At 36.4% G+C, this 15,963-nt stretch overlaps 4 protein-coding genes and 1 long non-coding RNA gene across 5 annotated transcripts; all 5 read left to right on the top strand.

Annotated features, from left to right (window-relative positions):
* The first annotated feature begins 788 nt into the window (after nucleotides 1–788).
* On the top strand, nucleotides 789–1,606 carry LOC135340569 (uncharacterized). The gene is made up of 3 exons (XM_064536930.1): nucleotides 789–973; nucleotides 1,069–1,334; nucleotides 1,431–1,606. Exons 1-3 carry the CDS (start codon nucleotides 874–876, stop codon nucleotides 1,500–1,502), a joined length of 438 nt encoding a protein of 145 aa, XP_064393000.1. The 5' UTR covers nucleotides 789–873; the 3' UTR covers nucleotides 1,503–1,606.
* Nucleotides 1,607–3,953: 2,347 nt separating this feature from the next.
* On the top strand, nucleotides 3,954–4,825 carry LOC135352444 (uncharacterized). Its single transcript, XM_064551629.1, has 3 exons — nucleotides 3,954–4,129; nucleotides 4,229–4,494; nucleotides 4,591–4,825. Exons 1-3 carry the CDS (start codon nucleotides 4,030–4,032, stop codon nucleotides 4,660–4,662), a joined length of 438 nt encoding a protein of 145 aa, XP_064407699.1. The 5' UTR covers nucleotides 3,954–4,029; the 3' UTR covers nucleotides 4,663–4,825.
* A 2,576-nt stretch (nucleotides 4,826–7,401) lies between these two features.
* Nucleotides 7,402–8,302, top strand: LOC135330760 (uncharacterized). Its single transcript, XM_064525707.1, has 3 exons — nucleotides 7,402–7,584; nucleotides 7,688–7,953; nucleotides 8,062–8,302. Exons 1-3 carry the CDS (start codon nucleotides 7,485–7,487, stop codon nucleotides 8,134–8,136), a joined length of 441 nt encoding a protein of 146 aa, XP_064381777.1. The 5' UTR covers nucleotides 7,402–7,484; the 3' UTR covers nucleotides 8,137–8,302.
* Nucleotides 8,303–8,595: 293 nt separating this feature from the next.
* LOC135330781 (uncharacterized) lies at nucleotides 8,596–9,189 on the top strand. The gene is made up of 2 exons (XR_010392868.1): nucleotides 8,596–8,853; nucleotides 8,965–9,189. It is a non-coding gene; the product is annotated as an uncharacterized LOC135330781 (long non-coding RNA).
* Nucleotides 9,190–12,984: 3,795 nt separating this feature from the next.
* LOC135330769 (uncharacterized) lies at nucleotides 12,985–14,404 on the top strand. The gene is made up of 2 exons (XM_064525719.1): nucleotides 12,985–13,367; nucleotides 13,889–14,404. The coding sequence occupies exons 1-2, from the start codon at nucleotides 13,010–13,012 to the stop codon at nucleotides 14,245–14,247; spliced, it is 717 nt and encodes a 238-aa protein (XP_064381789.1). The 5' UTR covers nucleotides 12,985–13,009; the 3' UTR covers nucleotides 14,248–14,404.
* Nucleotides 14,405–15,963: the final 1,559 nt, after the last annotated feature.

The raw sequence follows: 15,963 nt of genomic DNA, 5'->3' as shown, positions 1-15,963 counted from the left end.
CAAATTCTAGTGCATGCATGGGTGTGAAACTGTTTGTGAAGGGGACGGCAGTGGAAACAGATACACAATATTATTACCACTATTCATAACTTAACAATAATTTTTTTATCTAAAATTATGTTCTAGATCTAGTTATTGACTGGTTGCCTAGTAATAGTATGGCTTAACATCAGCATCGGGCGTATAATATCGTGCATATGATCGAAGTCCACATGCAATTCACATTACTGTTTTCTTACATAGTTAATTATTCTACCATTTGCAAAATATAATTTTATTCGAATATTTCGGGGTTTTGATCTCAGTATAATTAAACGGTGTTGTATAATAGATCTAGATGGTTAAAATTGCTTACTCCAAAGTCTATTCCTTTAGGAATTTACCCTTCTGTATGCCGTTATATAGATCAATTCTATAAATATCTATCATTTATAATGCTGTCATAAAGATTATTATAATTATAGCTTTTAACGTGTTGTTTAATTAAAGGATATGGGTTTAAGAGTACACTCACAAAGTTCTCAGATATTGCCATTTGTGAATACAAATAACTATGAACCTTGTGTAAGGATTTCCATGTAGATCTATATGAGTGGGCAGGAACAAACACATTTCAGGAAACATGCAGGAACCAAGATGCTATAGCCTACTCATCAGTGTAAAAGTACGTAAATTGCACATCATAAAAACAGAAACCTATAAATCATGATTGGCTTTTGAACATCCTTTCTGTAATAACCCATGTTATGTATTAACATTATACTAACAACTTGATGCAGGCTATAAAAAGAGATTTTTGGGTTTACAAATCAAAACAGCATATCAATAGAATATTCTCACAACTTCAAGCAAGACAACTCCAAGCTCATTAAAATGGCCAGCACTGTAAATCTCATCAGAAATGTACTGACCAGCCAGTACCTTACCCATAACGGAAGCTCTGTGGCAGTTCATCATTTGAAGAATCATTCAAGTAAGATACATTTAATGCAAAATACATATCATTATAGACTAATTACTGACATGTCTATTCAAAATAAGGTTTTACACATTGCCATTCTCCTGCAGACAACTTCCACCTCTATGACGATGGACCTCTTCGCAGACTGCAAGTGTTCAGTGACAGCAACAAGAAGATATCTCACGTTCCAGCTGGAGGCTGTTCCCAAGGCCTGACCACGAACCCCAGTGGATCCATGGTTCATGTAACCCCTAATTCTAGTGTGGGTGTGAAACTGTTTGTGAAGGACGGCAGTGGAAACAGATACTACCTGAGGGTCAACATAGCTCAGAGCAGCAATGTTGAGCTCGTCTGTCAGAGCCACGTCGATAATGTAAGTTGACTTTATTCGACAAAATCCCTATTTAAATTTTATAGTCGTCCTGATTTATGTTCAATACAACGACATGTTTTTCATTCTCAATTATAGGCACAGTACAATCCCTTTCTGAGGCAAGAATTGGAGTTTGATCTGGTTACAGTTGACATCAATGACTTGTAAACTCTGAACACATTATACATATATAGAAGTGCCGACGATCATGCAGTCTATCACTTGTTACAACAATTTATTACAACGTTCCTATAATAATTGTGCTTTCATCATCATAATTATTGATCATAATTAATTTTATTACTTGGCTATAATTATTACACTGAGAAAACGTTGATACTCAAATCAAACTGCATGCTCTGTACAAACGGTACAACGGCCTCTGCATGCATGGTATTCCTGTGTGAATCATCATACATATACATGCATATACTGTATCGAAGCCATTATAATTATACCTATATTCTTTTATTATTTGAAGCATGTTGTTATAGACTCAATCTTTAGTGTAGAAATGATATATATGTGAGCATAAAATACTGTGTTTTGACCAATTTTTAGGGCTTAGAAAACATTATGCAATTTTTATGTGCGATTGCTTCAATTAAATACCGCGATTTCAATAGGGACTGTACAGGCCTCGCCAATCATTTTGCGATACAAATGTATATATATAGTAGGCCGTTGCAATAATAGCATTAGTTTGTATTACACATTTACAGTCTAGCACTTCATGTATACAGTAATACTATTATTATGCCTTGAGGCATAATAGCTGCACAGATACGGCAAAGCTGACTGTCTGCGTCCGTACATGTGTCTGTGTCTGTGTCTGTTCCAGCTGTAACTGCATGCTCAACGGTTGCAATGCGACGAAACTATATGCTTCTATAGATGGTAATAATCAAAGCATAGATTGCTTGAACGTCATGATGTGAATTATGTACATAATTATACATTTTGCTTAATTATTGGCTTCATTTGCGATTGATTGAACCAGATTATTCTATATGCTCTTTCTATGTTAAATCACTCATTTTTGTTCATGTTCTGAACACAATAATGTGCAATCATAATTATTGTATAACATTTTCGAGGCGCATAATCTTTTGCAGTTTCATATTATTTTACCTCCAACCTCGAAACTTAAAAGCCAGAGTTTTAGCCTCATTCCTAGGCTTCAAGAATTTGCGTGACTGCAGGATATAAATTATGCAAGCATTGCAGCTTAATAAGAGTTCACAAATATTGCAATAACCTCCATTGTCAAAAAAGCTGGAGTGAGAGATTTCCATGTATGAGTGGGCAGGAACAAACATATTTCAGGAAACAGGAAGCAGGCTTACAAATTTATACAACTCCCTTTTGACATAATAGCTATATATACATAGAGTTCATGTAAGAATTTCACTGTATAATATTTTCATAAAAACAGAATCCTCGACTGGCTATCAAACATCCTTTCTATCCCTTGCAGTACAATCCCTTCCTCAGACATGAATTTGAGTTCGATCTGGTCACTGTTGACAGCAATGAACTTTAAACACATGCATGCAGTAGTATACTTTCTAGCTCATGAAACTGATTACTCAATCCATGAAAGCACCGCGGGTGCTGAAGCCTTGCCTCAGTGGAGGCACCAAACATGAAGCTTATAATTTATACTATAATAATTATATAGATCTAGCTATTTGTTTAATTCAACAATATTATTATAATCATCATCAATAATTTTCGTAATTACTTATAGATCTACTCAGCATTCCTGATCTACTGCATGCATGCTGTATAAATGCAAAATGAAATACAGTTGTTGTACTTAACTATGGTAAAACCCAATTCCTGAGCTATCGTAGATCATTAATTTGCCGCGAATTAATACATGCATCTCTACCATCAGTAAAATTTATACCGGCATGCCATAATTTATAGCACGCAATTTGGCTGATTTTGTGGGTTAGCAAATTATTATTCACCCAATAGAATGTACATCACTATTCTGAGCTGCATATACGAATATAATATTAATTTTAATAGCTAGATCTAGATCTAGTTCATAATTGTACATAAACAAAAATTACCCGCTATAGATCTAGATCAATAATTATACGGTATGACATACATTTATTCGAATTGAAAAAAATGAACGCTTAAATAAAGCAATTATAATTTTAAATAATGGTTAAAATTGCTTACTCCAAAGTCTTAGTAAAATGTTCCTTTAGGAACTTACCCTTCTATGACGTTATATAGTGCTGTCATAAAGATTATTATAATTATAGCTTTTAACATGTTGTCTTAATTAAAGGATATGGGTTTAAGAGTACACTCACAAAGTTCACAGATATTGCCATTTGTCTGAATACAAATAACTATGAACCTTGTGTAAGGATTTCCATGTAGATCTATATGAGTGGGCAGGAACAAACACATTTCAGGAAACATGCAGGAACCAAGATGCTATAGGCCTACTCATCAGTGTAAAAGTACCTAAATTGCACATCATAAAAACAGAAACCTATAAATCATGACTGGCTTTTGAACATCCTTTCTGTAATAACCCATGTTATGTATTAACATTATACTAACAACTTGGTGCAGGCTATAAAAAGAGATTTTTGAGCTTACAAATCAAAACAGCACATCAATAGCATATTCTCACAACTTCAAGCAAGACAACTCCAAGCTCATTAAAATGGCCAGCACTGTAAATCTCATCAGAAATGTACTGACCAGCCAGTACCTTACCCATAACGGAAGCTCTGTGGCAGTTCATCATTTGAAGAATCATTCAAGTAAGATACATTTAATGCAAAATACATAATTATCATTATAGACTAATTACTGACATGTCTATTCAAAATAAGGTTTTACACATTGCCATTCTCCTGCAGACAACTTCCACCTCTATGACGATGGACCTCTTCGCAGACTGCAAGTGTTCAGTGACAGCAACAAGAAGATATCTCACGTTCCAGCTGGAGGCTGTTCCCAAGGCCTGACCACGAACCCCAGTGGATCCATGGTTCATGTAACCCCTAATTCTAGTGTGGGTGTGAAACTGTTTGTGAAGGACGGCAGTGGAAACAGATACTACCTGAGGGTCAACATAGCTCAGAGCAGCAATGTTGAGCTCGTCTGTCAGAGCCACGTTGATAATGTAAGTTAACTTTATTCGACAAAATCCCTATTTAAATTTTATAGTCGTCCTGATTTATGTTCAATGCGACGACATGTTTTTCATTCTCAATTATAGGCACAGTACAATCCCTTTCTGAGGCAAGAATTGGAGTTTGATCTGGTTACAGTTGACATCAATGACTTGTAAACTCTGAACACATTATACATATATAGAAGTGCCGACGATCATGCAGTCTATTACTTGTTACAACAATTTATTACAACTTTCCTATAATAATTATGCTTTCATCATCATAATTATTGATCATAATTAATTTTATTACTTGGCTATAATTATTACACTGAGAAAATGTTGATACTCAAATCAAACTGCATGCTCTGTACAAACGGTACAATGGCCTCTGCATGCATGGTATTCCTGTGTGAATCATCATACATATACATGCATATACTGTATCGAAGCCATTATAATTATACCTATATTCTTTTATCATTTGAAGCATGTTGTTATAGACTCGATCTTTAGTGTAGAAATGATATAATTATATGCAAGCATAAAATACTGTGTTTTGACCAATTTTTAGGGCTTAGAAAACATTATGCAATTTTTATGTGCGATTGCTTCAATTAAATACCGCGATTTCAATGGGGACTGTACAGGCCTCGCCAATCATTTTGCGATACAAATGTATATATATAGTAGGCCCTTGCAATAATAGCATTAGTTTGTATTACGCATTTACAGTCTAGCACTTTATAATTATATACAGTGATACAATTATTATGCCTTGAGGCGTATAGCTGCACAGATACGGTAAAGCTGACTGTCTGCGTCCGTACATGTGTCTGTGTCTGTTCCAGCTGCAACTGCATGCTCAACGGTTGCAATGCGACGAAACTATATGCTTCTATAGATGGTAATAATCGAAGCATAGATTGCTTGAATGTCATGATGTGAATTATGTACGTACGCATAATTATACATTTTGATTAATTATTGGCTTCATTCGCGATTAATTGAACCAGATTATTCTATATGCTCTTTCTATGTTAAATCACTCATTTTTGTTCATGTTCTGAACACAATAATGTGCAATCATAATTATTGTATAACATTTTCGAGGCGCATAATCTTTTGCAGTTTCATATTATTTTACCTATAACCTCGAAACTTAAAAGCCAGAGTTTTAGCCTCATTCCCAGGCTGCTATAGGTCAACAACAATTATACTCGGCCTAGGAAGGAAGATATAATTTAATTCCTTACGAAATAAATTATTATACCCTTCAAGAATTTGCATGACTGCAGGATCTATATAATTATGCATGCATTGCAGCTTAACTAAGCCTATAATAATAGCTGAACATATCAAAGGATGCATGGGTTAAGAGTTCACAGATATTGCCATTGTCATAAAAGCTGGAGTGAGGGATTTCCATGTATATATGAGTGGCAGGAACAAACATATTTCAGGAAACAGGAAGCTGGCTTACAAATTTATACAACTCCATTTTGAGCTATATATACATAGAGTTCATGTAAGAATTTCACCGTATAATACTTTCATAAAAACAGAATCCTCGACTGGCTTTCAAACATCCTTTCTAAATCCCTTGCAGACATGAATTTGAGTTCGATTTGGTCACTGTTGACAGCAATGAACTTTAAACACATGCATGCAGTAGTACTTTCTAGCACTTTCTAGCTCATGAAACTGATTACTTAATCCATGAAAGCACCGCGGGTGCTGAAGCCTCGCCTCAGTGCATGGAGGCACCAAACATGAAGCTTATAATTAATGCTATAATTATTATATAGATCTAGCTATTCAACAATTATTATCAATAATTTTTGTAATTACTTATATAGGTCTACTCAGCATTCCTGATCTACTGCATGCATGCTGTATAAATGCAAAATGAAATACAGTTGTTGTACTTAACTATGGTAAAACCCAATTCCTGAGCTATCGTAGATCATTAATTTGCCGCGAATTGATACATGCATCTCTACCATCAGTAAAATTTATACCGGCATGCCATATAGCACGCAATTTGGCTGATTTCGTAGGTTAGCAAATTATTATGCACCCAATAGAATGTACATCACTATTCTGAGCTGCATATATGAATATAATATTTAATAGCTAGATCTAGTTCATAATTTTACATAAACAAAAATTACCCGCTATAGATCTAGATCAATAATTATACGGTATGACATACATTTATTCGAATTGAAAAAAAATGAACGCTTAAATAAAGCAATTATAATAAAAAAAAAGAATAATTATTAGCGGAGACAATTATTACCACTATTCATTAACAATTATCTATAATGTTATAGTTATTGACTGGTTGCCTAGTAATAGGCTTATAAACTACCTCAGCCTCGGGTATATAATACCGTGCATATAAAGTCCACATGCAATCATATTATTGTTTTCTTGTAGTCTACCTATCGAATATTTCGGGGTTTCGATCAGTATAATTAATAATGGTGTTGTATAATAATGGTTAAAATTGCTTACTCCAAAGTCTAAGTAAAATGTTCCTTTAGGAACTTACCCTTCTGTATGACGTTATATAGTGCTGTCATAAAGATTATTATAATTATAGCTTTTAACATGTTGTCTTAATTAAAGGATACGGGTTTAAGAGTACACTCACAAAGTTCACAGATATTGCCATTTGTGTGAATACAAATAACAGTTACTTTGAACCTTGTGTAAGGATTTCCATGTTTCTAGATCTATATGAGTGGGAAACAGGAACCCAAGATGCTATAGGCCCACTCATCAGTGTAAATTGCACATCATAAACAGAAACCATAAATCATGACTGGCTTTTAAACATCCTTTCTGTAATATTCCCCTGTTAAATATTATTGTAATACATACTAACAACTTGGTACAGGCTATAAAAATAAATTTTTGGGCTTACAAATCAAAACAGCATATCAATCGCATATTCTTAAAACTTCAAGCAAGACAACTCCAAGCTCATTAAAATGGCCAGCACTGTAAATCTCATCAGAAATGTACTGACCAGCCAGTACCTTACCCATAACGGAAGCTCTGTGGCAGTTCATCATTTGAAGAATCATTCAAGTAAGATAATGAGTTGACTTTTATATCTGAGAGTAAACTAGACTACATACAGCTGTATTAATGTTTTTGCTTACAAATGTGTGCATTTTAATTTCTTCTGCAGACAATTTCCATCTCTATGACGATGGACCTCTTCGCAGACTGCAAGTGTTCAGTGACAGTAACAAGAAGATATCTCACGTTCCAGCTGGAGGCTGTTCTCAAGGCCTGACCACAAACCCCAGTGGATCCATGGTTCATGTAACCCCTAATTCTAGTGTGGGTGTGAAACTGTTTGTGAAGGACGGCAGTGGAAACAGATACTACCTGAGGGTAAACATAGCTCAGAGCAGCAATGTTGAGCTTGTCTGTCAGAGCCACGTCGATAATGTAAGTTGACTTAATTCATTCGACGGAAATCCCTATTTAAATTTTATAGTCGTCCTGATTTATGTTACGATGACATGTTTTTACATTCTGATTTCTTATCGATTATAGGCACAGTACAATCCCTTTCTGAGGCAAGAATTGGAGTTTGATCTGGTTACAGTTGACATCAATGACTTGTATTAACTCTGAACACATAATACATAGAAGTGCCGACGATTCATGCAGTCTATCACTTATTACAACACAACTTTCCTATAATAATTATGCTTTCATCATCATGTAGATCATAATTAATTTTATTACCTAATTTTTGGCTATAATTATTATCAATACTGAATTATCGAGAAAACGTTGATACTCAAATCAAAGTGCATGCTCTGTACGAATGGTGCAACGCCCCTGCATGGTATTCCTGTGTGAATCATCATTTTCCTTTTGACATAATAGCTATAATTATAATTATATATAACCAGAGGGGGCCTTTTTGCTGTTTTTGACCCAACCCTACTATTAGCACTAGATCTACCATGCTAATAATGATTATAGAGTTCATGTAAGAATTTTGTACCTATAATTCATAAAAACAGAGTCCTCGACTGGCTTTCAAAAATCTTTTCTAAATCTCCTGCTGCTGATAATTTCCATCTCTATGATGATAGGCCCCTTCGCAGACTGCAAGTGTTCAGTGACAGCAACAAGAAGATATTTCACGTTCCAGCTGGAGGCTGTTCCCAAGGCCTGACCACGAACCCCAGTGGATCCATGGTTCATGTAACTCCTAATTCTAGTGTGGGTGTGAAACTGTTTGTGAAGGACGGCAGTGGAAACAGATACTACCTGAGGGTCAACATAGCTCAGAGCAGCAATGTTGAGCTCGTCTGTCAGAGCCACGTCGATAATGTAAGTCGACTTCAATTTACATTTTACATAATTATAATTATACATCACACGTCCTGATTTATTAATACGACGATATGCATATTTTTCATTCTGACTTATTTTCAATTATAGGCACAATACAATCCCTTTCTGAGGCAAGAATTGGAGTTTGATCTGGTTACAGTTGACATCAATGACTTGTAGACTCTGAACATTATAATTATAGTACTGCTCACATAGAACTGCCGACAATCGATCACTCAATACAATGACCATTACTGTAGCATTGCCATCTCAATCGCAATACTCCTTCATTATCATCACACATATCATCGTTTATATATTATTGAGAACACATGCGACCAACCCATATAATAGGGATCAAATCAATGCATGCTCTGTATAATTATACACAACGTTACAAAAAGCCCCCACTCCCAGTATAGCCTGTGTGGCTAACAGCATTCATATAAATATAATAATATACTGACGTGAAATATCTAAGATATAATTATGGCATATTGCACTGTGGTCAGTTTGTATAATTATGGCATACAGAAAATTGACCTTTCGGTGAAGTGCTCCACCTCCCATCCAAACTGTCAAATCATTACTTTTATAGTGCACATGCACTGAATGAGACAGTTATATATATATTTGCTGTGGGAAACTTACCAGGCAGCATATAATGCATGGTTTCGATGCAGTGTATATAATTCCAGCCACTAAAAACAGAACAAAAACGACCAAATTACCATTTTTGTTTCGTATCTATGCATTCTATGCAGGTTTCTATATGCAAAAAATGGTTTTCAAGGCAATAAATTAGTTATTACATGCATGGCAATTCGTGCCACAAGCAGTTTATCGGCCCGGTAGTAGATTGTGATCAAGAGCCTTAAGGCTTTCCTCATAGCCATGTAAAAAAGACATCCTGACCAGACTTCTGAACCATTTTACTTAATAATAATTATGTCACCTGTAAATAAGTCATAATTAACGTTGTGACAGTTTTGTTTTGATTCCTATTATGCCACCTGTGTTGTAGTCGATCCAAAAAGTAAAAAAAAAGCGACAGTGAAGAGACGTACCGGCCGGTACATCAATCTATCCCAATGTCATTCACAGGTGGATTATCCAAACATAATTATACATACACGTAATCATGCTCAGATGGTACGTGTAATTACACCCTTGTTTCCTGAGAATGAGTGTCTGAACCATCTAATTAATTATTTTGTTGGATATTATTGGATCAATCGATAATTATTATAAACTATTTACGACTGCATGAGTGTGTTTTCTTGCAGCTTCCACTATATGACAATGGACCTCTTCACAGACTGTAAGTGTTTAGTGATATCAACAAAAAGATATCGGTATCTCACATTCCAAACAGAGATATATCCATGCAATACTTGACCAGGAACCCCAATGGATATCCATGCATGCATGGTTCGTAACCCCTATAATGCCACAGTACATGCATGCATGGGTGTGAAACTGTATATATATATAATATGGACGGTATAATAGTGGAAACAGATACTCTATACACTAACTATATACAGATTTTTAAATTCATGATTGTATAACTGTACTTGTAGTCTTATATAAATATTACATGTACGTTGTATAGTCTTATATAACCCTAAAACCATGCAATGTATCCATAATTAGGTCATAAAGTATAGGTCATGCAGCACTTATTGAAATAACCCGGAGGAAGGAGGACACAAGGCACTTTTTATTTGAACGATTCATCTTTATTTCTTTATTACTCTGCATGTTAGACATGCTACTCATAATTATGGCATTCCTTAGCGAGTGGGCGTGTCCAATATGAATCATTCGTTAAAAGGTCATAATTATAGTGCCTAAAGGTTAATTGTGTCCTCCCTCCTCTGGAAATATCCCATCCATGCTGTATATAATTAATTGTGTGCATGTGTGTGTTAGAGGACATTCTATACGAGAGTGACATTTAATACAGCTTGACATGATTATAATATTGACTGTTTGAATGTTCTCATAATTATTTTAAGAGTGCATTAGAGTCAGTGCATTCACAAACTTCACCGACTGATATTGAAATACATCATACCTAAAACCACCTAATGTATATATTTATAGATCTAACAATTCCTGTCATGCACTGCTGCATGCATGCATGCATGACGTGTGAAGGAATTCCATGAGTTGGCATGTTGCAGTTCCATATGCAGGAACTATAATTATAGTAAAAACAGGAAGTTCAATGACATGTTGTTATCATATAGAATCCTTTTCACTAATAATATGTTTGTCCTTTATAATCCCCCATACCCTTGAACTGTTATCACTATAATGCCGATTATAGCAGACTATATAAATTAAAGAGGAATCAACAATAATCATCAAGATAACGGTTACAGGCAACAGTTGCACCCACGCATACAAATTTCGCTATGAATGTAATTATAAAAACCCCACGGTTCATGTAACCCCTAATGCCACAGTGGGTGTGAAACTGTTTGTGAAGGACGGCAGTGGAAACAGATACTACCTGAGGGTCAACATAGCTCAGAGCAGCACTGTTGAGCTCGTCTGTCAGAGCCACATCGATAATGTAAACCAAATCAGTCTCCGATGCAAAACTGGCAAAATGTTTTTCGATTTCTTTTCTGTTACAGGTCTAGTATACATTCCTTCCCTCAGGCAAGAATTGGAGTTTGATCTGGTCAAAGTTGACAGCCATGAATTGTATATATTCATGCAATCCATGCAGTCAACACTTTCTATAGCTCATGCCCATGCACACTCACTTAACACAATCTTGACCTCATGCACTCATCATTGCATGGCATCGGCACTAATATTGCGCCATTTATTTATTTCAACATCACGTCATCAATTTAATTATCTTTGCTATAATTATATAATCATGACAACACAACCTAGAACTCACGACTCTGCATGGTCCGTAATTAATGTATGGTAAAAAGCCGAGTGGCTATAGCACCTGTACAATTCAGCCATTGAATTTTTCCTGTCCAGTTACATCATAAACATGATGCAGTGTGCCTTCCTAGCAAGGCAGGTCCAACCACAATTAATGTTGTTTTGACTACTTTCTGGGCTTCAGCCAATTAAGTATCATATAGTGATACCACAGCATGAGAAGCACCATGCAAGAATTAGAACAAAAACCACAATATTGTCACAATCACAAGGAGTCGCAAATTCAACGGTGCTGGGTATGAAAGAATATCGGGGGTGCAACTCAGGAATTAACAAGCAAAATTGACAAATAATTACCACACATGCATGCATATTGACTGAAAGTACTAATTTTGCTGTCTGTTAAAATTATAGAGATATTTAATAGTTCACAGAGCCTTTTTTTCAAGCAAAACCTATAGTGATTTCAGCTTTACATGTAGGCCATGGTGGGAGACTATCAAAAGCTTTCTTAAATAGAAGTATAATTATAACATCAACCTGCATGTGACTGACGAGTCTATATTATTATAGAGCAGTGGTATAACCTCATGTATGAAACACAGCAGTTGTTGGACTGATGCAGATATGCACGAGTGATTTCTGAGAAAGCGAAACTGAAGGTTGGGAGATTTACTGCAAAGAGAGTATGTCGTACACTTAGCATTTCTAGCACTTGCTCACTATATAATTATAGGGAGATCGGATGGGTCTATATAATTCAAGATGAACAAAATTAATATTCGGAGGGGGGGGGTATACTATTACATCATGTGTTATAGTCGACAGCTTAACTATTGCCAACTTTGTAGCCTCGATTTCAGCATATTTATGATTCCATGCATGGGTGACTGTCTCAAGGCATGACTCCATGAGCTGGAGGACCATGCAGTCGGGCCAGTATTAATTAATGGTGGTGATTGTGGCAACTGCTAAGCTTATAGCCTGCAAAGGGAGCCGAGCTGGGTATTTAATATAGACCTGGAATGACTAGATCTAGCTTCGATTCAATCTAGGCTAGTAGATCTAGATCTAGTAGATCTACTGTACTATATATTACAGAGACACTGTGCTGACTAGATCTACATTACTTTCATTATGTTTATGGTAAGGATCTTAGTTTGTATTTACTTGAAACACGTAAATCAACTTGTGTTTCTGGCTGATAAACCTTTACCACATAATAATTATTGTCAAGATGTCTGAAAAGACTACTCTTGTGAACTGTAATGTTCAGCTTGTTAAGTGTATTTCACGGGCCCCTAAAGACATTGCTGATCGACTAAAGGCATTTCTGTCTCCTGAAGACGAGAGATTTATCGCCCATCAAATGCACGATGATGCTGAAAAAGCTAGGAGAATAATAGCAGCTGTGAACACTAGGCTTGACTTTGGCAACCAAGAAAAGAAAACCCGTGTATTTCTAGAGTTTGTGGAAGCGTTACATTCAACTGGACTGTGGACGAAGGACTTGGTGGAAGCTCTAGAAGACGAGTACAAGAGTCTGACTGGGACGGCCTTAAACAAAGGAAATGGTGATAGAGCTGAAGCAAAACGTACGCCACATAATTTATACACCATAAAATTGACACTGACCATTATTAACTCAGTGACCATTAATGAGGCTTACGTTTGGTAGAGAATCTGTACCCTTATTAAAGTACTATAATAATTTTTATTAAAGACGGAACCTACTTGTGTTTGGCGTCACACAAGTCTAGCTATGCCACAATTGGACATTTCTCCTATACCGTATTACTAGATGGTGAAAAACTTTATGTGAGCCAAATCAGCAGAAAAATGTTGACCCTTTGTGATCTAACTATTGCGTTCTGGAAAGAATCGTGTGTAAATACCAGTACTTATTTAGGTTTTGCGTTTGCGTAGTGATCAAACACTTGCAAAGTTCGCATATGTTTGATGCCATTCTAGAATACGATAATAATTAGTTCTGTGTATATAAAACGTCTCATTTTTTAGGGTCACCTAAAATAGAATACGTACGATAGATACTCTTGCTTCACACAACAATATTTTTGATTCAAATTCAAAACTTGAACATTATTTCTCCCTCCAGCTCGATCAGCTGTACAAGCACTCACGATTGAAGCACTCATTCAAGGCACTGAAGGACTCACTGAAACTAAACTCAAGAAATGTATTGAAGACAGACACTTACAGTCTCTAGCAGGATATTTCGATCGTATTGATGGCTACCTTGATAAATTCGAACTGAAACCAGGCAAGCAAACAGACATCAAAGATCTGTATCATCTTAGAGGCACACAGACGGCAATGGTGGAAGCTTTGAAACAATGGCGAAATCCTAATCCCTTTGCTGCAACCTATCGTGCCCTGTTGGAGATCATGCTGGATATGGATAAAGGATACATAGCTACTGGGATGGCAAAGCACATCGCCGAGAAAGTGATGTAGTACTGATGCAGTTCAGGTGTATGTCGATCATGACTCTTTTATATATATGGTAGGTTTTTAGTGAAATGACAGAATTAGGTTTGTGCTAGTTTTTTTGCCTTTCACATTCATTCTGTGTAATCAATTATACCATTATTATACTATGTTTGGCTACCTATTATTATAGAGCACTATAGAGTGGCTGTATTTCACAGCATGGGACTTTGGAAGACGGTTGAAGATGTACAAATCTCTCATTCTAATATGCAGTATTCAGAAGTAAATTGTTAACGAAATGTGCATTACATGCATGACTGTGGATCTGTGTATCATTGTCAAGACATAAAATTAATCGATACGATTCATGTCGGTACTCTATTATAGTAGACTCTCGTTAATCCGGTCACCCTTGGAACAGTGCAGTTTGGCCGAGAATAGTGAAGTGGCTGCATTTCAGAATATAGCCGCGGCTACATATTGATTTTGCGTAAGTGTAATCCAATAATATTCATCTGCCAAACCACACACCCAAAACGTCATATTCAGCTGTAACCAAAATCTATAATTTTCAGGCAACCAGAATTGACCATGCAGTATATGGAATAGCGAGTGGCCGCATTTCAGGGTGAGCAGTAATGATCAAGCTAGCAATCCGTATCAAACGAAACGACCGTATCGAGGGAACCGTAATTCAGAGAGCCGGATTAACGAGAGTTTACATAATCTTATCAATAATTTTATTGGTTTGTGTGCTGAGAAACGGATCAAGATAAAGCTGGTAATAATTATTCGACCATAAGCAAGCATAACAGTAGCCTCGATTCCAGGCTGCACTGACTTTTGAGGCCTTGTGAAGGCTAGGTAAATTAATTATGAATTTCAAAAACCAAATTATATTCATGGGAGTGACTTTAGGGGTGGGGACATGGGAGTAGCTAGTCTATCAATACTAGTTGTTTGCCTAACCGTTATAAAAGCGACTGACATAAAAGTATGACTTCTCCAGAGTCTCAAGCTTTGACAAAATGTTACCCAACACTAGTGACCTGTATTCAACAATCACCTGGTACTGTATCCACTGAGCTCAAACCATATGGTCTGCTAGCACCACAAGACTTTCAGTTCATCAGCAACCCTCATCACAATGACGACGATAAAGCAAGGAGAATTGTGGATTCTGTTTGTAATCAAGTTCTGATAGATCCGAAAGCATTCCACACTTTTCTTGAAGCCTTCAAAAAAGCTGGAGCTTTCACGAAGAACGCAGTAGGTGAGCTTGTCAAAACATATGACGACATTTTGAAAGCTCCGGACACGAGTGACGACAATCTTGATATGGACCGGACCTCCGGACAAAGACTCCGAGCTGATGATCGATTGCCTCCTAACAGAAATAGCAGCAACAGTACAGAACAGTCTGAGCCCCTTTACTCAGACACACCCTCTCCCAAACACAGAACACAAAGCCACAAGCCTGTTTGTAATCTGACTATGGCTGATCTGAAAAGCCAAACTGGAGTTACAGATGCTCAGCTAGACAAGGAGCTAGTCAATAGTGACATTCAAATCCTAGCTGGTTGCTTTGGTAATTATAAAACCTATGTCGACCAACTGGGACTGGACGCTAGTAAGCAAGCCGATCTATTAAAAGTAGAGTATGTTGAGAACCATCAAGGAGCGATGAGAGAAGCATTGAAACTTTGGAAGGAAAGCGATCCTAAATCGGCCACGTATCGA

The sequence above is a fragment of the Halichondria panicea genome, chromosome 1 (assembly GCF_963675165.1).
Source record: "Halichondria panicea chromosome 1, odHalPani1.1, whole genome shotgun sequence".
In the NCBI taxonomy this organism is placed as follows: domain Eukaryota; kingdom Metazoa; phylum Porifera; class Demospongiae; order Suberitida; family Halichondriidae; genus Halichondria; species Halichondria panicea.
The sequence above is the reverse complement of the archived record's forward strand: the minus strand, read 5'-3'. Positions and strand labels throughout refer to the sequence as shown.

What these genes read in the sequence shown, in the direction of transcription:
- LOC135330760 (XM_064525707.1), top strand. Translation starts at nt 7,485, where the DNA reads ATGGCCAGCACTGTAAATCTCATCAGAAATGTACTGACCAGCCAGTAC. An exon ending in TCATTTGAAGAATCATTCAA is followed by an intron (nt 7,585 to 7,687) that starts GTAAGATAATGA and finishes TTTCTTCTGCAG; the next exon opens with ACAATTTCCATCTCTATGAC. An exon ending in GTCAGAGCCACGTCGATAAT is followed by an intron (nt 7,954 to 8,061) that starts GTAAGTTGACTT and finishes TATCGATTATAG; the next exon opens with GCACAGTACAATCCCTTTCT.
- LOC135340569 (XM_064536930.1), top strand. Translation starts at nt 874, where the DNA reads ATGGCCAGCACTGTAAATCTCATCAGAAATGTACTGACCAGCCAGTAC. An exon ending in TCATTTGAAGAATCATTCAA is followed by an intron (nt 974 to 1,068) that starts GTAAGATACATT and finishes ATTCTCCTGCAG; the next exon opens with ACAACTTCCACCTCTATGAC. An exon ending in GTCAGAGCCACGTCGATAAT is followed by an intron (nt 1,335 to 1,430) that starts GTAAGTTGACTT and finishes TCTCAATTATAG; the next exon opens with GCACAGTACAATCCCTTTCT.
- LOC135352444 (XM_064551629.1), top strand. Translation starts at nt 4,030, where the DNA reads ATGGCCAGCACTGTAAATCTCATCAGAAATGTACTGACCAGCCAGTAC. An exon ending in TCATTTGAAGAATCATTCAA is followed by an intron (nt 4,130 to 4,228) that starts GTAAGATACATT and finishes ATTCTCCTGCAG; the next exon opens with ACAACTTCCACCTCTATGAC. An exon ending in GTCAGAGCCACGTTGATAAT is followed by an intron (nt 4,495 to 4,590) that starts GTAAGTTAACTT and finishes TCTCAATTATAG; the next exon opens with GCACAGTACAATCCCTTTCT.
- LOC135330769 (XM_064525719.1), top strand. Translation starts at nt 13,010, where the DNA reads ATGTCTGAAAAGACTACTCTTGTGAACTGTAATGTTCAGCTTGTTAAG. An exon ending in TGATAGAGCTGAAGCAAAAC is followed by an intron (nt 13,368 to 13,888) that starts GTACGCCACATA and finishes TTCTCCCTCCAG; the next exon opens with CTCGATCAGCTGTACAAGCA.